Source organism: Stegostoma tigrinum, chromosome 27 (assembly GCF_030684315.1).
Source record: "Stegostoma tigrinum isolate sSteTig4 chromosome 27, sSteTig4.hap1, whole genome shotgun sequence".
NCBI lineage: Eukaryota > Metazoa > Chordata > Chondrichthyes > Orectolobiformes > Stegostomatidae > Stegostoma > Stegostoma tigrinum.
Window position 1 is genome coordinate 49337336 of NC_081380.1, and position 23175 is coordinate 49360510.

The 23175-nt window shown below is 41.5% G+C and overlaps 1 protein-coding gene across 12 annotated transcripts in view; it reads right to left on the reverse strand.

Moving 5' to 3' along the window:
- ncor1 (nuclear receptor corepressor 1) overlaps positions 1 to 23175 on the reverse strand; it is a 382757-nt gene that overhangs the window by 100795 nt on the left and 258787 nt on the right. For all 12 annotated transcript variants that reach the window (XM_048557338.2, XM_048557340.2, XM_048557334.2 and 9 more), the window contains 3 exons: positions 16158 to 16287; positions 6639 to 6834; positions 2899 to 3066 (listed from right to left, as the gene is read on the reverse strand). In XM_048557338.2, coding sequence (XP_048413295.1) covers positions 2899 to 3066; positions 6639 to 6834; positions 16158 to 16287 — 494 coding nt within the window. The remainder of the gene's footprint in view (positions 1 to 2898; positions 3067 to 6638; positions 6835 to 16157; positions 16288 to 23175) is intronic.

Below are 23175 nucleotides of genomic sequence, written 5' to 3' on the forward strand. Positions count from 1 at the left end.
CCCACTTCCTACAGACAAAGAGGGTGGCCACTGGTATCTGCATGGGCCCAAGCTATGCCTGCCTCTTTGCAGGCTACATCGAACAGTCCCTCTTCTGCACCTACGCTGGCCCTAAACCCCACCTCTTCCTCCATTACATTGATGATTGTATCGGCGCTGCCTCGTGCTCCCAAGAAGAGCTTGAACAGTTCATCCACTTCACCAACGCCTTCGACCCCAACCTTAAGTTCACCTGGACCATCTCCAACACGTCCCTCACCTTCCTGGACCTCTCTGTTGACGTCGCAGGCAACCACCTAGAAACTGATGTCCATTTCAAACCTGCCGACTCCTGCAGCTACCTAGAATACACCTCCTCCCACCTGACTGACCCATCCCCTCCCTACTTCCCCACCTATCTTCTCCTCTATCCATCTTTGGTCCGCCTCCCCCTCTCTACCTATTTATTTCAGAATCCTCTCCCCACTCCCCCTTTCTGAAGAAGGGTCTAGGCCCGAAACGTCAGCTTTTGTGCTCCTGAGATGCTGCTTGGCCTGCTGAGTTCATCCAGCTCCACACTTTGTTATCTCGGATCCTTCAGCATCTGCATTCCCATTTTCTTCTGATCAGTGATAGCTTGCTTTTATGCAGGGGAGGCTGTGCCTCACCAACTTGACCAAGTATTTTTTTTGAAGTGGTGAAGATGATTGATGAGAGAATAGGGGTTGATGCTGTTTATCATGGACTTCCGTAAAGACTTTGACAAGGTCCCTCATGGCAGACAGGTACAAAAAAGTGAAGTCACAGAGTACTGGGGTGAGCTGGCAACATGGGCATAAAACAAAGAACAAGAACAAAGAAAATTACAGCACAGGAACAGGCCCTCCAAGCCTGTGCCGATCGGCATCTTCTGTCTAAGCCTGTCATCTATTTTCTAAGGGTCTGTGTCCAATTGCTCCCTGCCCATCTATGTACCTGTCCAGATACATCTCAAAAGACACTACTGTGTCAGCGTCTACCACCTCCACTGGCAACGCATTCCAGGCACCCACCACCCTCTGTGTAAAGAACTTCCCACGCATATCTCCCTTAAACTTTCCTCCTCTCACTCTGAACTCCGTCTTTCTAATGAAAATAATCCTAATCTACTCAACCTTTCTTAATAGCTAGCGCCCTCCATACTAGGCAACATCCTGGTGAACCACCTCAGCACCATCTCCAAAACACCCACATCCTTTTGGTAATGTGGCGACCAGAATTATACGCAGTACTCTGAATGTGGCCGAACCAAAGTCTTATACAACTGTAACATGAACCTGCCAACTCTTGTACTCAATACCTCGTCCGATGAAGGAAAGCATGCTGAATGCCTTCTTGACCACCCTATTGACCTGCGTTGCCACCTTTAGGGAACAATAGACCTAAACACCCAGATCTCTCTGTGCAGCAATTTTCCCCAGGGCTTTTCCATTTATTATATAGTTTGCTGTTGAATTAGATCTTCCAAAATGCATCACCTGGCATTTGCCTGGAGTGAACTCCATCTGCCATTTATCTGCCCAACTTTCCAATCTATCTATATTCTGCTGTAATCTCTGACAGTCCCCTTCACTATCTGCTAATCCAAAAATCTTGCAAACTTGCCAATCAGGCCACCTATACCTTCCTCCAAATCATTTATGTATATCATTACTACTGTCTCCTGTTGCCTTGCCAGTGTTTTATCCATCTAGATAGCACACCCTGGACACCCATGCGACTTCACTTTCAACATCAGCCTGCCATAGGGAGCCTTATCAAACGCCTTACTGGACACAGTGTTCTAAATGGGGCCCAACTAGAGCTTTATAAAGTCTCAGAAGCACTTTGCTGCTTTTATATTCCATCCCTCTTGAGATAAGTGACAACATTACATTCGCTTTCTTAATCACAGACGCAACCTGAAAGTTAACCTTTAGAGAATCCTGGACTAGCACTCCCAGATCGCTTTGTACTTCGGCTTTATGAGTACAAGGGTAAACAAGTTATGCTGCAGCTTTACAGAACTTGAGCTCAGCCACACTTGTAATATTGTGTATAGTCTGGTCACCACACTACCAGAAGGATGTGAATGATCTGGAGGAGTGTTCAGGAAAGGTTTACCAGGATGTTACTTGGTATGGGGGATTTTAGCTATGAAGGTAGATTGGATAGGCTAGGTTTGTTTTCACCAGAATGCAAGAGGTTGAGATGTGACCTGATAAAGTTAAAAGAGATAACAAGGTGTAGAGCTGGATGAACACAGCAGGCCAAGCAGCATCTTACGAGCAGGAAAGCTGACATTTCGGGACTAGGCCTTTCATCATAAAAGGGTGGGAGAGGGTTCTGAAATAAATAGGGAGAGAGGGGGAGGCGGATCGAAGATGGATAGAGGGGAAGATAGGTGGATAGGAGACAGACAAGTTAAAGAGGCAGGGAAGATTGTGAATGGCCTGGATAGAGTGGAAAGTAGGAGGATTTATCCAGGGTGGAGGGATCAATTACTAGAGGGCACAGGTTCAAGTTGTGGGGGAGGGTTAAGTTTAAAAGAGATGTGCGAGGCACGTTTTTCACACAATGGGTGGTGAGTGCCTGGAATGAGCTGCCCGAGGTGGTGGTAGTGGAAGCAGACACAATAGCAGCATTCCAGAAGCACCTGGACGAATACATGAATAAATAAGGGAATAGAGGGATACGGATCCAGTAAGTGAAGATAGTTTTAGTATGGAATGGCAAAATGTACCAGCGCAGGCTTGGAGGATGAAGGGCCTATTCCTGTGCTTGTACTTTTGTTTATTGTAAATAGAAGGAAGAACAGATTGATTTCTGAGCATTTCCAAATGATGCAGACTTATGACGCAAGGAAAATGGCATAAAAGGGTGATAGTTATGGTTCATTACCTGGTGGCACACTATACCGCAAGTTGTTCATCTCTGGCTGTGGAGAAAGTTTACAGGATTCCCTTGGGGACAGCCTGTATGGTGATGCGGATCTGGGTCCTGCTGTCTGTGATTCCTGCTCCATCACACGCCGTGCCTCATGATATGGCATGTAAACAAATGGCTTACCTGCAGAATGACAGGAATTACATAACCATTAACTCTCAGCAACAAGACCTTCAAGACACAAGGGTGCACAACATCTACTTTCATTTCATTAGTAAGGAGCGTGAAAAAGTGCAGGAATGGCAGTAGTAGTAGCCAAGTGAAGGGCTGGGTATGGGGCACGGCGTAGGCATGATGTCAAAATGAAAAAGTCTCACTGGAAATATGGGGCTGGGTTGACAACAGTGTGCTCTGTACCGCCTGTTGAATGAAAGGGCAGCTTCAACCTCCTCCATTGAGTAATTTAAAAAGGGGAAAATGACACATGATGCATAAACTTACTCTTGTGGTGCGCAAAAGGGTGCTTCCTATCTGCTGATTAAATGGGTATTATGTTGAGAAACGGCCAATAATTTGGCTTGAGTGAAATAATTTCAATATCAATTATGTGTGATTTTTATCCTTTCACACTGGAACAAAATGCAAAAACACTTCAATATATAAATAAACAGAACTCTGCCATACAGAGATATAGAGCAAGTTCTACTTATAATGTGATCAGAGATAACGGGAACTGCAGATGCTGGAGAATCCAAGATAATAAAATGTGAGGCTGGATGAACACAGCAGGCCAAGCAGCATCTCAGGAGCACAAAAGCTGATGTTTCGGGCCTAGACCCTTTTAGGCACAAAACGTCAGTGTTTGTGCTCCTAAGATGCTGCTTGGACTGCTGTGTTCATCCAGCCCCACACGTTGTTATCTACTTATAATGTCATTACATTAGCAATATGAATATATATGTAAGCAACATAATAATAAAACTGATCATCATTGTCTCAGTTAATATACCCCTTGGGACATCCCTTCATTCTAAATTACACAGGGTCAAGCATTCTAATGCTGCACAATGAAAGCTAAATTTCACACTCACTGATGTCCATGTTTCTCTGATACTCATCCAGACCCTACAATGTTCTTGTATTTCTCCTCCTATAAATCATTGCTACACTCAGACATTAGGCACTTTGCTGAAGCAACTTGGAAAATTCAGTTCAGAATGCTGAAGGAACTTGGTAAAGGCAATCACCTCTTGGATGTTGATGGATTGCCATGGATTTCCATCAGGTCTAGCTTTAAAATAAGTCAGAGCTTTCTACATCCAGGTACTTGTGCTTTCGTTTGAATTCAGTCTAGGATCCAGCCTGCGCATGCAGATTGTTTGCTGAGTTTCATGATAGGACAAATTGATAAGCATGAACTGTTCTCCAACGAATAAGAGTATTAAAACTAAAAGATAATACATTTACGGAGTAAGCAATGTGTTCATAACTCACCACTCTATGCTCAAGTCAGGATGATTCATGCTTTATAGATTAACTTTGAAACAACAGCTAAAAATTATTGCTTCAAATCGTCCTGGTCATTTAAAGTCAAACAGGCAACTGTTCAGTCAACAACAGTGATTTAAGCTGAATAAACCTTCATTACTCCCTCCCTTCGATAGCAGCTATACAAAAACTTTGAAATCCTTGACAGTATGTACATGACCAGGTAAAAACTAGGAACCCATTCCATGGATTATGCACCAACCCAATCCAAGAGAACACCATAAATATGACTGCTGACAAAACATTTGTCTTTCCTAAGCACTTCATCATGTACTACAATGGAGCATGTTAGACTAAATCCCATAAAGAGTTAACAGCGATAGTCTGTGAAGTAATAGAAAGTAATGACGAAAAACTTGTGACAAGAGAATCTAAATGAAAAGGAGCATAGAAAGCAGCTAGAATGAGTGCTCTCCTAACTGTAAGTATCTTACAGTTAGTGGCTACATCTGACAACGGAGCAACACCGTGTAAGCTTGTGATTTCAAATAAATCTGTTGGACTATAACCTGGTGTCATATGACTTCTGACTTCATTCGCCTCAGTCAAACACCAGCTTCTCCACATTATTACTACTTGCAGTTTGAGAGTTATTGAAACCACACTAACCCAATAACACAGTGCCATTTACTACTTATTTCAAACGCTACTGAGTGCTTCAGAGATGCTGTTTGCTAGACAAGTATGACAGTCATACATCCCAGAAGGATAGCATGATCCCAGAAATAGCAAAGCTTATGATGAGATTATTTATTTTGGTGATAGTGTGAAGCAGCATTGTCAAGGAGGACACCAGACAGCCACTACCTTTTCGCTGAATAGCGCAATAGATTCTGAAAGTCAGTTAGAACTTCACTTCAACACCACATTCAAGTTTAAGCATTACACAGATGTTAATCAACATGTCTGTGCACAGGGCAGCATCTCCAACAAAATCAAAACACTCAAAATGCATTCTAGGTTGTCGTCAAACAGCCCAATTGTCAAACATCAATTTTTTTGAGTGAGCTCATGCAGTTTTATAGAGCACAGGAAAAAGTCCATATCAGACAGGCTCACCAGCAGCCAACTGTGTGGCAGGGATGGCCCAGGGATAGATGGAATTAACTGGAACACCTAATATCATCTGGATTGTATGTTTTGGTGGCATTGTAGCTTGACAGACTCTGAAAAACACTTCAGAAATGTTTCTACAATGAGTACCAACTGTTTCTTACATAAGACTTTGTGGACAACAAACAATTTCTGCTTACCCTATTTCCAAAATATATTGAAGCAAAGTTAACCTCTGGTCTTTATCTGTGTCAAGGGTAAGCAGCTTGTGAAGTGTCATGAAGCCCAGCCAGGGTAGCATTATGCATGCAGTTGGAATGTTGCCCAGCAAACATTGTAATTATTCCAATACATATATGGTGAACTTAAAAGAGCAAACACTTGCACAGGAGAAAGTAAGCAAATATAGGAACAATACTTTCCAGATCTACATATACTTTAAAAATAGGCTTCTAACATAGATGAAATTAGTGATTGTACAGGGTCTCACAAAATATTAAAATCTCACATTCACAATCCTTTACTTCTATTAGTATAAAACAGGGGAAAGGGCTCATGTTGCAGTTGAGAAATACTGTAAGTAGATTCTTACTTTGTTGCATAAACTATTGTAATTGGATAGCAGACACAGTTAGAAACTGAGGGTTACTAATGTGCGTAACACAGACTCAGTTGAAAGCATTGGTTGCAGCATCTATTAAAATTCTTTGTTTGTAGCAAAGGACTAGGACATGGTTTAAACTCCAGAAAACAGAAATTATGAGCAAGTTATTTCCTTACATCTGCCCAAACATTTCATCCAAGACCCTAAAAGACATGACACATAAATAGGAAATGGGAAGAATGTACATGACCAATTATTGGCAATAAACTTCATTCTTCTCCAAGTGTAATACTGTGGCAGCACAGTGACAATGATTGTTCCAACTCTGAATGTATGCTAGGTATCATGCAGAGGTGAATATTGTCTCAATAGTTTATGGATAAATAATTATTATTTTGATGGTTTGGCATTCAATGATAATATGTCTCGAGTTACTGTGGTATTGCACATCATCAGTCCTGGCATCAATGTGGCACCCTCATCAAAACTGTTGGTAAAACATGTAAAAGACCCAAGCAGTTTTTGTTTGCATTGATGGAACTACCGATACCTTCTCTGTCCAAGACGGGACAGGACTTGCTGCTGATGTTGGGACTGGAAGAATTTCTGCGCTCAGCGTCCATATGTTCTTGCCTTTGTCGCATCTGCTCCTCCTGAAGTGCGGAATCATGCATAGCCTTGATGTGTCGCTGAAATAGGGCGAGGCCACTTACAGGTGCAGTGGTAGGCACATAGGGTGCAGCCATCTAGTAGAAAGAAAACATTGCTTAAAGTTGGCAGTTTCAGACTGGCCTTGATAAACATGTGCATCTATCAATTCCTCTGAAATGCAAAGTAACAGGAGGGTTTCAGCTACGAGCACAGAGTCTATGTTGTATACATCAGTAACCCACAAGTGAAAGGAATTACAATACTGGGAGAAATCACACAAGCCTAATTGAATACAAGTGATACGACTTCACTCAGCCGACTCGACTGGAAGCTATTACGACATTTATAACATGTTTTGCATCACCAAAATGTAGAAATCAGGTATACATAAGAAAAGCAATTATACTTTTAAACCATGTGAAAAACTTATTAAAACCCCAGGTGTTACAAACAGATAGACAGTCACATTCCTAGGAAGAACATTCTTCCTGTCTGTTTGTTCAGAGTGAATCAAGCAAGTTTATCTTCAGATTGTAACTGGTGGCATGGGGAACTGGATGGTATTTCTTATTGTACAAAAACCAACTAATGAGGTCCCCTAGCAAATCTTGGCACTGCTGGTATATTCAATGGAATCTTATCAACAGTGGTTCTGTGATCTGAAAAACATATAGGGCAGGCACTTGGAATGTAGATTATCACGTAGCTGGTTTAACAGTGAAAATCATAGCTCAATGGGAACATTACTGTAAAATATCAAACATCCAACAGAAGCCCAATCAAAATGAAATGGATATCAGAGGAAAAATAAAATTTGATATCAAGGGGCAAAAGCCCTTTGAACATCAACATCTGAATTGTTTAATTCCAGGAAATCAAGTCAAATGCCCACAGGAAAGCAGCTTTGGGCACGGTTAAGCGCACTGTTAAAAATACTTACAATGACTTTAAAGAATATAGAACTCAAACTATCCAGTGTAATTTGTGTTGGCATTTCTTATATTCAGCAGCAAGGTATTTTAGGTTCTACTTTTGCAGATTTGTAGATAAACGTGGCGGCCAATTTACACACGATGATCCCACAAACACAATGAGATAAATGACAAGTTTTATTTTCTCATATTATTTGACGTATAAATGTCAGATCACTGAGATGACAGTCTAGCATAATAGAATGGATACAAAATCTTCTGACAGAAGAGTTTAGCCAGAGGTTATGTTCGCAGTCGGACTCTGACAAATCAAAGTGTCAAGGTTACAGCGGATATGTGAACAGTTAGGTTCCAGATTGGAAGGCAGAAAGCTTGAGGGGCAACAAGACCACTTCAGTGCTATGTTTTTGATATCAGGCAGAAATAGTTTAGATAGATACATATTGAGCTGGAGGATAGGTGCAGCTGCAAGGGTTTTAGAACTACAGACACATAGCCCGCTCAACCCTATTCAAAAAAATCGTGTCTGATTTGGAAATGCTTTAACTTCAATTTCCTGTTTGTCTCTCCAAGAGTTTCAACTCAACTCTGAAAAGAATTACTCCACTCAGGATTGAATTCATTTTGAGGATGTTGGAAAAAAATATCTAGGACATAGGACCTATAACTGTGCTGTAGGGCAATGAGAAGCTGCTGATCAGATAGCATGTATTTTATTTAAATCTGATGGGTACCAACAGCTTTGCAAGTGAACGAAGCAATATGAAGAGAAAACTGAAAATGCTGTAAATAGCGGGTCAAGCAGTAGCTGTGAAAGCTACTTGTTTCATGGGCTGAGGGGTGACCTTATACAGATCTATAAATCATGACAGGCATGGATAGGCTGTATAGCCAGGGTCTTTTTCCTAGGTGCTGGGGTATCTTTAACTAGAGGGCATAGATTTAAGGTGTTTTGGGGAGAAGATTTAAAAGGACCTAAGGGGTAACATTTTCCACACAAAAGGCGGTGCATGTATAGAATAAGCCACCAGAGAAAGTGGAGGAGGTCAGTTCAATTGCAATGTTTAAAAGGCACCTGGATAAATATATGGGTAGAAAGAGTTAATAGGGATATGGGCAAATGTTGCCAAATGGGCCCAGATTGGATTGTGATATCTGGTCAGTGCAGCTGAGTTGGATCAAAGGATCTGTTTCCATGCTGGAGGATTACCGCTGTGACCTCTCACTTGGGAAAGGGGAAATAAATCCAATCAAAAGGGATTGTGAACAACTGGTATAACTTATTTAAAGCACTTGTATCCCTGCTTGATGAATCTGCAACATAGTGACCCAAATCAAAGTTGGAGTGTAATAACATCATCAAAAATTGAAGCAGACCATTTGGTTGCTTGAGCCGACTTTGTGATTCCATAGGATTATGGCTGATCTGACTGGGTCTCGATTCTTCTTTTCAGTTTGATCCCAATTCACTTGTGAACAAAAATTTGCTTAGCTCGGAATTGAACATATTCAACGAAGTAGCCTGCATTGTTCTCTGGATTGGAAAATTCCCGAGATTAATGATCCTGAAAGAACAAATCTTTCTCATCTTTATCTTAACTGAGAGACTCTTTATTCTGAAACCTAACTCCAGATTCTCCCATAAGGAGAAACCGCTACTTAGCATCTATCCTGTTAAATCCTGTCTAGGCCTTTAATATTTCAGATATATTTAAGACCACCTCAATTTTTCTAAATTCCAATTAATATAAGCCAAATTGCTCCAGCTTTCCTCACATGACAATCCCTGGGCCCATGAGTCAACTGATAACCTTTTTCAAACTGCCTCCAATGTAACTAATTAAATGCAGCCTATGCTCCAGTGCAACCACATTAAGTAAGGATGCAAAATTGTTGGCAGTATGCACCATGTGCTCTCACAGATTTGCCCACTTTTATACTTTGTCTTCCTTGCAACAAGGCGACATTTCATTTACATTCCTAACTACCAGCTATAGCTGCATGGCAACTTTGTGATTAATTATGTTCACAGATCCCTCTGTACCACATCAACATACAGGTCCTTAGCATGTACATAATATGCTTTTCTCTTCTTTCTACCAAAGTGGCAAGCTCACAATTTCCAAGATTTTTCTCCATCAGTCAAAATTTATTTACTGACTTAACCCAGCTATATGTCAATATCCTCACCACTTGCTTTCCCACTTAGCTTTGTATTATCAGGGGAGGCGATAGCCTAGTGGTACTATATTGGACTCTTAAAATTCAGAGACCCGGATAATGTCCTGGGGACCTGGGTTCAAATCCCGCCACGGCAGTTGGTGGAATTTGAATTCAATAAATATCTAGAATTAAGAGTCTAAAGATGACCATGAATCCATTGTTGACTGTTGGAAAAAGCCATCTGACTCACTAATGTCCTTTAGGGAAGGAAACTGCCATCCTTGCCTGGTCTGGCCGACATGTGACTCAAGACCCACAGCAATGTGGCTGACTCTGAACTGCCCTCTAAGCAATTAGGGGTGGGCAATAAATGCTGTCTACTCAGCAATGCCCTCATCCCGTGAATGGATAAAGGAAAAATAAAAATCTGAAAATTTGGCTACAATACATTCTGTCCCTTTATTCAAGCCACCAATATAGATTGCAACAAGTTGAGGTCTCAGCTGTGAACTTTATGATATCCCACTAATGAATCAGCTCAAAAATATTCAACTTTTCTCTATTCAGCTTCCTGTTAATTAACTAATCCTCTACCAAGTTAAAATATCACCCCAAAACAATGGAAAAACTCTTCTGTGGCAACTATCAGAAACCTTTTTAGAAACGCAAATACATTACAATTACTGGTTTCCCTTTATCCACTCTGCATGTGTGTTTCCAAAGGACTATGATAAATTTGTCAAACCCACTTTTCCTGTCATAAAGTCAAGGTGACTTTGCTCGATTGCTTAAAATGGTCAGCAACTTCCTTAACAATGCATCCCAGCATTTTCCCTCACTGACAGTGCTTAGTTTAAATGGCCTACTGTTTCCTTCCTGTCTCCCCACTCTCCTGAATATGAGAATGATTTGAGAGGAGGAAACAAGGTTAGCGCCTGTGACAGATAGTCAGCATCATTGAGAACAGTGGGTGAGGTCAGCACTCTGTCGTATGCAGTCAGCATCACTGAGAGGAGGGGTGCGGTTATTACCTCCACAAACAGACAAGCAGCGAACCAGTGTGGAACTTGGGATGTAAGCATAGATAAGACTTTTCTGGTCTATAGTTCTATAGGATTAACAGTGAAATAAAAGCCGGTACAGAGGGAGTGGCTGACTGTTAGCCATAATAAAAAAAGTCTAGGCAGTAGTGAGGGAATCCCTTGAGTGCATCTTGCTTGCAAACGGTTCATCAGGCTTGGAAAACAGTGGCAGTGATGGTTTCTCTATACAGGTCAGCCAGAACCAAGGCCATAGCACTGTGGATGGTCCAGCTGCTTGTGAGGCTGTTGGTGAGGGGTGAGGGGGGAGAGAGGGGTGAGGGGGGAGAGAGGGGTGTGGGGGGAGAGAGGGGTGTGGGGGGAAGAGGGGGGGGTTGAGGGCGTTTGAGGGGGGTTGAGGGGTGAGAAGTGATGAAGGAGTGGAAAAGGAAAATAATGGCAGGGGATTTGTTAGTGAGGAGTGCAGACAGGTAGCTTTGTTGTGGTGGACTTGACCCCAGGATGGCAACTTGCATCCTGGTGCCAGGGTCAAAGATGTCATGGAATGGAATGTCTGCAGAGCACTTCGAAAGGGCAAAGTGATTAGCCAGACACTGCAATCCATGTTGGGACCAATGATACAATGAGTAAAGGAAATTGCGTCCTTTGTAGAGTTGGGTAGGTAACTGAAAAGCAAGACCTCAATCTCTGGGTTAGCCCTGGTACCATGCAGTAGTGAGTACAGGAATAGAAAAATACAGCAGGTAAATGTATGGCTGGAGAGATGGTGTAAGATGGAGGGCTTTTGATTCTTGAGGCATTGGAGGAAGGTGGGACCTGTACAGGTTAGATAGGGTACATCTGGAGAGGAATGGGACCAATAGCCTCATGGGGAAGTTTGCTTATGCTATTAAGTGCATTTAAACTAGATGGGTATCCTGACAAATACTTCAGAGTGAAGAGATGCCAAAGTAAAATGAGAAGTTAAAACGCCTGTGAATCTAGAAGAAAAAGGAAACATAGGTCAGATAAGAAAGAGGTGAATTTAGCAAGGCTAAATGGAATAGATTTTAATGCAAGGAGTCTGAAAATTAAGACAAACAAGTTGAAAGTACAATATAAAAACCAAAAGACATGCAGATGCTGTAAATCAGGAACAAAAACAAAGTTGCTGAAAAAGCTCAGCAGGTCGAGCAGCATCTGTGAAGGAGAAAACAGAGTTTCGGGACTGGTGACCCTTCCTCAGAGGTTGAAAGTACATATCGACACATCAGAAAATGACATCATTGCCATGACTGAGACTTGGCTTAAAAATGGACACATTATCAGTTCAATGTTCCTGATTACAAAGTATTCCACTGAAAGGAAAATGGAATTAGAAGAGAGGAAAGGAAAATGGAATTAGAAGAGAGGAAAGGAAATCACAATATTGGTCAAGGAATTCATTACAGCAGTGAGAAGGGATGTGATCCTGAAAGGATTATCTCACACTGCTACTTGTTAAAGGAAAAAAGTGAAAACATAAAAGGGACGAACTCACCATTGGGTACATAAATAGGTCCCCAAACAGTCAAGAAAAGTATGTCATCCACCATCAGAGAAGTGCAAGAATTAAAAGGTATTAGGGGTAGGGATTCTAATTACCCAAATCTTAGCTGGTATAGTTTTTGTGTGCAAGGTAGTGAGGAAGCAAAATTCTGAAACTGCATCTAGGAGAACCATTTTTGCCATTACATACAAAGTCCAACAGGAGTGGTGTGTAGAATGGGGGACTCTATATTCAGAAAGAAGCTTGGTCAGGTCAAAGGTGCATAAGTATGGGATCATTTTGGAGAAAGTGACCGCACCTCAATTAGATTTAGGGTACTTATGAAAAATAAAATTATCTAAAGTTAAACATTATCTGGGGACATGTTAATTTCCATAAGATACAAATTGGCCCAAGTGGATTGGGAGCAGCGGCCTTGCAGATAAATTTGTGTCAGTATAGAGAGAGAGATTCAATGAGGAAATAGCAAGAGTGCAAGGAAAGTATGTTCCCATAAAGACAGAGTGGGGATCAAGACCAGAGAACACTAATTTTGAAAGAACATAAAGGTTAGAAATTAGAAAAGAAAAAAACACAAGAGAAGCTTATAGCAGAATACAAGGGTTCAATAGGGCAGAGACCCTGGAGGAATTAAAAAAATACAAATTAGACTTAAAAAAAGAACTTTGGAAAGCAAAGAGACTGCACACGAAAGTATTGGCAAATTTAATAAAAGAAATCCTCCGTGATTTTCTATATATAAATTACAAAATAATAACTAGGGAAGGGGTACAGCCTGCTGGGGACCAAAGCAGGTGTGTAGGTGTGTGTGACTGGAAGAAATGGACACAGTCCCCGATCAATACATTGTGTCGCTGTGAGAGTAAGAGTCTAAGAAAGTAGTATAGAAAGTAAGAAAGGTATTTTAAGCAAACATTATTTAAATATTCACTTGTGTTCCCATAGCTTCCTTGTCATAGGCCAAAAGCCAAAAAGTGGATTTAGTGCAGTCAGATATTTATTAACAAGGTTATAATGGGCACCTTCTATCCTGTAAGGGCCTGAGTCTATCAAAATTGGGAACAATGAAGAAATACAGATCTGAGTGATGGCCAGTGAAATGTACAAAGATTAAATATTTTTTAAAAAGGCAGAGTGGAATGAATTGGCGCAGTTCTATTCCAATGCAGGAACATCTGGGAGGCAATGGAACTAAACTTATTGGCACAGAACAAGCATTCCAACGAGACAAACTGCGTCAAGTATGCGAAGCAAACAGGAAAATTATTTTAAGGTTACAGAGTCATAGAGCTGCATAGTACAGGAGCAGACCCTTTGCTCCAACTCATCCATACCTACCAGGTAGCCTAAATTATTCTAATCCCACGAGCCAGCATTTGGCCCATATCCCTCTAAACCTTTGCTATTCATGTACCCATCCAGATGCCCCTTAAATGTTATAATTGTACCAGCCTCCAACACTTCCCCAGGCAGATCATTCCATATACACACCACCCTTTGAGTGAAAAAGTTGCCCCTTAGGTCCCTTTTAATTCTTTCCTCTCTCATCTTAAACTTATGCCGTCTTCACCAGACCTTGTCTACTTACCCTATCCACGCTCCTCATTATTTTATGAAGTTTTATAAGGTCACCCTTCAGCCTCTGATGCTCCAGGGAAAACAACCCCAGCCTATTCAGTATCTCTCTAATTAAAAAGGAGCGTTCACACCATGAATAGACTAGACAATCAAGCATTTAAGGTGTTGCTACTTGTCCTTTCAACTCAAGGCAGTGCAACTGTTTATATTATATATGAATAACTTGTTGGAAGGAAGCAGATATGCTGTAGCCAAATTTACAGATGACAAAATAAGTGGAAAGGCAAATTGTGAGGGGGATACAAACAAAGAGATGCTTATAGGTTAAGCAAGTGGGCAAAAAGTTGGCAAATGGATAATAAAGTGGGAAATATGAAATTGCTCATTTTCAAAGAGAGAATAAAAATAACAATATTATTTAATGGAGGAAAAACTGCAACACAAAGGGGCACAAATTTAGCATACAGGCATACAGGTAATTAGGAAAGCTCATGACATGTTGTCCCATACAGAGTCATGGAGGCTGTAAGACAGCACAGAAACAAGCTCTTCAGTCCAACCAGTCCATGGCAACCATAATCCCAAACTAAACTAGTCCCACCTGCCTGTGCTTGGCTCATATCCCTCCAAACATTTCTTATATATGTACTTATCCAAATGTCTTTTAAATGATCTAACTGTACATACATCCACCAAATCCTCTGCACGTTTATTCCATACATGAACCACACAGTAAAAAAAATTCCCTGTCATGATTTTTTTTTAGATCTTTCTCCTCTCACCCTAAAAAATACACTCCCTCTTCTTGTAATCCACCACCCTGGGGAAAAGACATCTGCCACTCACCTTATCTACACCCCTCATGATTTTATAAACCTCTATAAGGTCACCCCTTAACCGCCTTGACTCCAGTGAAAAATGTCCCAGCCTATCGAGCCTCTCCTTATAACTCAAATGCTCCATTCTCAGCAACATTCTGGTAAATCTTTTCTGAACCCTCTCCAGCTTAATATCCTTCCAATAACAGTGCGACCAGACTGCACACAATACATATAAAGAGGACTGGAGGATAAGAGTACGAAAGTCTTGCTGCAACTGTACAAGGTGCTGGATGAGACTACACTGTGGAGTATTGAGAGAATTTTGGACTCTTATTGAAAAGAAATATATCATTTCATTGCAGACAATTCAGAGAAGGTTCACTAGGATGATTCCTGGTGTGGAGCGACTGTCTCATGAACATAAACTAAATAGGTTAGGCTTCTACTCACTGGAGTTTAAAAGAGTGAGAGACAATCTCATTGAAACATTAAGGATTCTTAACTGGCTTGGAATGGTAAATGCCAATCGGATGTTTCCTTTCAGACAGAATCTAAGACCAGAACGTATAGTCTGAGACTAAAGGGGGGGCAAATTTAAGACTGAGATGAGGAAGGATTTCTGCTCTCAGTGGGTTGTGTGTCTTTGGAACTTCTTGCCACTGAAAGCTGTGGGGCCAGAGTCGCTGTGTATATTTAAGGTTGACATAGACTGATTCTTGATCAGTTGGGGAATCAAGGGGTATGGGGAAAGGGCAGGAAAGTGGATATGAGGAATGCCAGATTAGCTACAATCCCACTGAATAGTGGAGCAGAGAAGAGGGACCAAATGGCCTACTCCTGTTCCTATTTCATACAGTCTTGCGATCTTAAGGTAACTTGTACAGGTTTTGTTATCGCTCCAATGTTTTACTACATTTGCTCCATTTTCGATGGAGTGAAAATTAAGTCAAGCAAATAAAAGGATACAAAACAAGGATGAATGGATCTGAGCAAGAGTTATTTTTCAATTGAACTTCAAATAATTGATAAGTATTGATTTATTATTATTTGAATTAAATACAGGATCAGAATAAAAGATGTTGTACTGGAACAAAAGAACAACTGCAGATTTTCTGAAAGTTTATCATTTTCATATATCGGGCACTCCCTTTACAGTTTAAGTGCCACCACCGTCATCTAAATCTAACTTTCCTGGTGTTTACCTAGAAATACAACTTGCAAACTACATTAACGGCCATTAAGTTAGAGGGCTATGACCTAATCAAATTGTCCGGTACACTGACAAAGTGATTATGAAGAATTCAAAAAAGGATAAAACAGCTGTCCTGGTGACTGTGCACTCACACAAACACTCACCATATTGGGAATCATGGCTGCTCGCTGCTGTAGTTGCTGGATATCCATCTGAACTGGTTTCATGGCTGAAGTCATCAACACGGAGCCCAGAGGTTTCAGCAATGACGATTTCGATTCCGGAGAAAACATTCTAGAGCAGAAATTAACTCTTTGAACAACATCACCCACTGTTGGTTCAAGATACACATGTTTATCATCAAGCATCTATGAAATCTGTTAATATTCCCATCAAAGATGATAGAGAAGAGCTACGTGACACTACAGAGCAATACAAGTACAAACAAAAATCCTTAAAGACTGCATTAATTTTAAGAAACCTTTTTATTTCATTTCTTAACCATAAACAAAACAGGAAAATCAGAACACAAAATTCACACACAGGTAAATTTATACAAAAGGAGGCCAAAGGCAAAATTCCAGAGCAAAAAGGCACCATGTGGACAGATGCAGCTCAGGAAATGATGTAAAACAGAAGAAAGATCATTTTAAGGAAATCATTTGTAACTATTATTAGTTCAGCGAGACTGCAATGGTTCTTTACTAGGAGGTAACCACTTGTATTGATGCTTTAGCAGGATCCATGTAGTGAAAATAATGGCCAGGAGTCAAAGTACAATTCGAATGCACACAAATTATTCCAAACTAAATGGCAAGTTAGATGCATTAATAACTATAAATGCAAAATGATAAGCAAATATAATGTTGATAAGACTTTGATTTGCATAGGCTTGGGAGCTTCAAATTCAGACAGTTACAGTATGGGAGGCAGCCATTTGCCTCAGCATGTCTGCGCTCAACAAAAATCTGACTATACTAATCTTTTTACCGTTCACTTGTGAAATGTCGGCAGCTCTGGCTCGGACAGCATTTATTGCCCTGTCCTAATTGCCCTTGACAAAGTGGTGGTGAGCCTCCTTCCTGAGACCACTACAAAGCATTTGCTGTAGATAGATCTACAATGCCATTAGGGACAGAATTCCAGGGTTTGAATCCAGTGACACTGATGGAACAGAGATATATTATCTTGCTAAGATGGAGTGACTTGGAGGGGAAATTGCAGGTTTCTGGTCAACGGTCAGTCCCAGAACATTGATAGTGGGGTGTCAGTGATGGGGAAACCATTGAATCTCAAGAAGTGGTAATCAGATTGGCATTTATTGCAGATGCTCATTGCCTGGCATTTGTGTCAGGCAAATGTTATTTGCTGTTAATGAAATGTGAGGCTGGATGAACACAGCAGGCCCAGCAGCATCTCAGGAGCACAAAAGCTGTGCTCCTGAGATGCTGCTGGGCCTGCTGTGTTCCTCCAGCCTCACATTTCATTATCTTGGATTCTCCAGCATCTGCAGTTCCCATTATCAGTGTTATTTGCTGTTGTCAACCCAAGCTTGGAAATTGTCTAGATCTTGTTGCAACTGGACTTACACTTCTTCAGCAACTGTGCAGTCATGAATAACGCTAAATATTGTATAATCATCAGCGACTACATCTGCCCTTACGATGGAGGGAAGGTCATTGATGAAGCAGCTGAAGATGGGTGTGCTGAGAGGAACTCCTGCAGAGATGCCTGGAGCTGAGATGGCTGACCAACAACCACAAGCACCACCCTATGTACCAGGAATGATTCCAACCATCACAGCACTTTCCCCCTAATTCCCATTGTTTCCAACTTTGCTTGGGCTCCTTGATGCCATACACAGTCAAATGCAGCCTTGAGATCAAGGGCTGTCACTCTAACCCCATCTCAGGGATTCAGCTCTTCCATCCATTTTTGACCCCACTACAGCCTTGGTTCAACAGCTGAGAAGACGTGACTGAACCCAAATTGGGCTCCAACAAACAGGTTATTGTTGAGCAGGTGCTGCTTGATGATCAAGAGTAGAATTATGGGGCCAGGTTACAGTTGTCTTGATTTTTTTTGCATGCTGAACATACCCGTGTAATTTTGCATGTTGGTGGGTAGATCCCACTGTTGATGCTGTACTATAACAGCTTGGCCAGGGATACGGCAAGTCAAGGAGCACAAGTCATTGAGTCCTTTGGCATGGAGATGGGCCCTTTGGCCCAAATGGATCCGTGTCAACCAAAATGTCCATCCACAAAATGTCCAAACTCCACTTCCCTGCACTTAGCCCATATGCTTCTAAACCTTTCCTATTTCATGCACTGATCCAAAAGGCCTTTTAAATGCTCTTATTGTACCCACATCAACCACTTCTTCTGGGAGCTCATTCCATATGCATGCCACTCTCTGTGTAAAAACACTGCACCTTAGGCTCCCATATATTCTTTCCCTTCCTACCTTAAATCGATGCCCTCTAGTCCTCGATTTCCCAAATCTGGGAAAAAGACTGAGTGCATTCACCCTATCCAGGCCTCTCATGATCTTACACACTTCTGTAAGTTCCCCCTTCAGTCTCCTATGCTGTAAAGAAAAAAGTTCTAGCTTGTTCAATCTCTCCTTATAACTTAGTCCCTTGAGTCCTGGCAACATCCTTGTAAATTTCTTCTGCACTCTTTCCAGTTTAATAACATCCTTCCTATAGTAAGGTGACCAAAACTCAACACAATACTCCATGTGCAGCCTCACCAAAGTCCTGTACAACTGCAACATAGCTTCCCAACTCCCATACTCAGTGCCCTGACTGATGAAGGCCAGTGTGCCAAGAGCCGCCTTCACTGCCCTGTCGACCTGTGGCTTCACTTTCAGAAAACTGTATACCTGAGCTCCAACATCTCTCTGTTCCACTACACTTAAGACCATACTATTCACCATGAAATGCCTTCTTTGATTTTACTTTCCAAAATGCAAAACCTCACACTTCCCTATATTAAACTCCATTTGCCATTTTTCAGCCCACTGCCCAGCTGATGAAAGTCCTGTTGCAATTTCTGATAATCTTCCTCACTGTCCACGTTATTGCTTATTTTAGTGTCATCTACAAATCTACTGATCATGCCTTGTACATTCTCATCCAAGTCATTGATATAGATAACAAACAGCAATGGGCCTAGCACTGAACCCGAAGGCACACCACAAGTCATGGGCCTCCAGTCTGACAAGCATCCTTCCGCTATTACCCATTCCTACAAACAAGCCAACTGAGTATCCGATTTGCCAGCTCTCTCTGGGTTCCATGCGATCTAACCTCCCAAAGCAGTCTACCATGTGGAACCTTATCAAAGGCCTTACTGAAATCCATATATATTACACCTACTGGCCTAGTGACATTTGATCTCCCATACGCAAAATCTTCATGACTATTGCCGAAATGTTGTCAGAGCTCATAGTGTTTGCAGTATTCAGTTCTTCCAATCTTTCCTTGATATGATATGGACTGAATCAAATTGGCAGAAGACTGGCATCTGTGACTGCAAATACCTCTGGAGGAGGTCAAGCTGGATCATTCACTTGGCACCTCTGACTGATGGCAGTTGTAAATGCTTCAATCTTATCTTTTGTACTGATATTTTACATCATTCAGGATGGGAATATTGTGGATGCTCCTCTTCCAACGAGTTGCTTGCCTTCTATCATTCACAACCACCAAAGAAAAATCATGTAGCATGCCTGAATGACTATCGCCTGGTTTCAAAACATTAGTCATGGCTCACATCAACTCCAGTCTACCATGTTGTCTCGATCCTTTGCAATTTGTCTGAAGGCACAAAAGAACCAAGGCAGATGCTATTCCCCTGGCCCTATGTGGGAGCATCTGGACAAGGATTCTTACGTCAGGCTCCTAATTACTAACTACAGTTCACCTTCAACACCATAATTCCAAACAAACTTATCTCTAAACTCCAAGGCCTAGATCTTGGCATGCCCTTCTGTAACTGGATCCTCGACTTACTGACTCAGACTGCAATCAATAATAGGTGACAACAGCTCCTCCACCATAATCTTCAATACTGGTGCACTCCGAGACTATGTACTTGGACCCCTCCTATACATCTTATATACTCGCCACCGTGTGGCCAGATTCTGTCCCAACTCCATTTACAAGTCTGGTGACAACATCACTGTTGTAAGTTGGATCTCAAACAACAAAATAGAATACAGGTAAGAGATTGAATGCTTAGTGGCATGGTGTAAAAATTATAATCTCTCCATCAACGTCAGCAAAACAACAGAGTTAGTAATTAACTTCAGGAAGCAGAGTCGGGGGGCGCACCCCTGTTTGCATTAATGGTGCTGAGGTGAAGAAACTCAACAACATCAAGTTTCTGGAAGTGATGATCACCAACAATCAGTCCTGGTCCACCCACTTCAAAAGGATGGTCAAGAAAGGTTGCATGACTTTCACAACCTGATTTTTAAAAATGTAACAGTGCAACTAACAGCAAACAAAGAAAAGTTTTTTCAAACTGTGAAGATAACTTTCAGCAGACTAAACCATTTTAGATTTCAATATTAATTGGTGGGTTTCGCGTGAAGGGTAAGTGCCTACTTGTTCTATTCTCAATTTCTTTTATGAACTTCTTACCTATGCAATTTTCTGCAGATTACATGCTCACTTAAAAGTTCTGACGTCTGTGTATATTGATATATTCTCTTCTTGTTATTGCCACCATTGGTGGAAAAGGCTTCGGTCACCTCAATCAGGCTGCCAACTCTCACTTTGTCTCACCATATGTCCCAACTTGGATTTCTGAAGGGATAAGCATGTTTAACTAATTCACTGGAGTTGCCTAAAGAGGTAAAAAGGCTTGAAGAGAACAAACTAGTTGATGTGGTGTATATGGCTTCCAAAATGTATTTGGGGCAATGTCGCACACAAACTTGTGAACAAAGTAGCGCTCACAGAATAAAAGAGATAGCTGCAACATGGATACAATATTGGTTGAATGGAATTAGAGCCATGAAATAAAGGAATGGGTAGCAAAATGGATGTAGAATTGAATAAGTGACATGATGCAGAAAACATCCAGGTTTGTGGATGCTCTTCCGTTTAAAGCATTGTGATTTTATCTGCTGTCACAGCGTATGATTCATGCATGACACTGTCACTCAGTACATGGAGCTGATGAGTGTCAAGTTGTCAAGGTTGTGCCAGGCTGGAGCTAAGAACATGACAAATGTGGGAGTAGACAGCCAACCTTTTACTGGAGCTGAGTCTCAGATAGGGGGATTTGGCACACTGCAACACCTGAGACCCAAATGATGCTCAGCAATATGGTTTACCGATATGGCAAGCAACTGGAATTCATTAGGAGGAAGTGCTTCTCAAAGCAGTCACCAGTCTGCATTTAGTTTTCTCAACATAAGGGATATTGATTTGGGAGTACCATATCAAATAGACCAGATTGAAAGAGAAGCAGAAAGGTTCCTCATCTCTGGAAGGACTATTATAAAGATAGATTGGAGAGACTAGGATTTCTTTTCTTCGAGAAGAGAACATAGAGGAGATGTGATAGAGATTTTCAAAATCATTAGTGATCAGTATAGAATAGACAGGGAGAAACTGTATTCTTTGCAAAAAATATGAACTAGAGGGTACAGCTGTAAAGTAATTGACAGAAGCACAGGAGAAAAAAAATTCATACAGTGAGTAGTTGGATCAAGAATGCATTGTCTAGGGTAGAGTCATATAGTCAAAATTGTACTGCACAGAAACAGGCCCTTCAGTCCAACCTGTCCATGCCAAACAGATATCCTAAATTAATCTCATCCCATTTGCCAGCATTTGGTCCATATCCCTCTAAACCCTTCCTAATCATGTACCCATCCAGATGCTCCTTAAATTTTATAGAACATAGAACATTACAGCACAGTACAGGCCCTTCGGCCCTCCATGTTGTGCCGTCCTGCCATACCAATCTGAAGCCCATCTAACCTACGCTATTCCATGTACGTCCATATGCTCGTCCAATGACGACTTAAATGTACCTAAAGTTGGCGAATCTACTACCGTTGCAGGCAAAGCCTTCCATTCCCTTCCTACTCTCTGAGTAAAGAAACTACCTCTGACATCTGTCCTATATCTTTCACCCCTCAGTTTAAAGCTATGCCCCCTTGTGCTCGGTGTCATCATCCTAGGAAAAAGGCTCTCCCTATCCACCCTATCTAACCCTCTGATTATTTTTAATTGATTACTATAATTGTTCTAGTATCTACCACTTCCTCTGGGAGCTCGTTCCATATGCACATCACTCTCCATGTGGAAAAAGTCATCCATTGGGTCCCTTTTATATTCTCCCCCTCTCACCTTAAACCCATGCCCTGTAGTTTTGAATTCCCCTAACGTGGGGGAAAAAACACTTTGGCTATTCACCTTATCCATGCCTCTCAATTTAATAAACCTCTATCAAATCACTTCTTAGGGTGTGGTGCTCTACGGAACATAGCATTAGCCTATTCAGCCTCTCCCGATAGCTCCATCCCTCCAGTTCTGGCAACATCCATGTACACCTTTTCTGCACCCTCTCAAGTTTAACATCTTTCCAATTGCAAGGCGACCAGAATTGAATGCAGTATTCCTAAAGTGGCTTAACCAACGTCCTGTACAGTCACAACATGACCTCCCAATTTCTATAGAACATAGAAAAGTACAGCACAGTAGATGTTGTGCCATGGAATAATCCTAATCCAAAAATAAAATAACCTAACCTACGTTCCCCTCAATTCACTGCTGTCCATGTGCATGTCCAGCAGTTGCTTAAATGTCACTAATGACTCCGCTTCCACGACTACCACTGGCAAAGTACTCCATGCGCTCAACTCTCTGGGTGAAGAACCTCCCTCTGACGTCTATACTCAATAAAGGCCAGCATACCAAGTGCGTTCTCCACTACCCTGTCCACATGTGACTCCCCTTCAAGGAACTATGAACCTGCACCCCAAGGTCTCTTTTTCGGCAATACTCTCCAGGACCCTACCAGTAAATGTACAAGTCCTGCTCTGGTTTGCCTTGCCAAAACACAACACCTCACATTTGTCTAAAATAATTCACCTGCCACTCCTCAGCCCACTGGTCCATCCGATCAAGGTCCCATTGTACTCCAAGATACCCTTCCT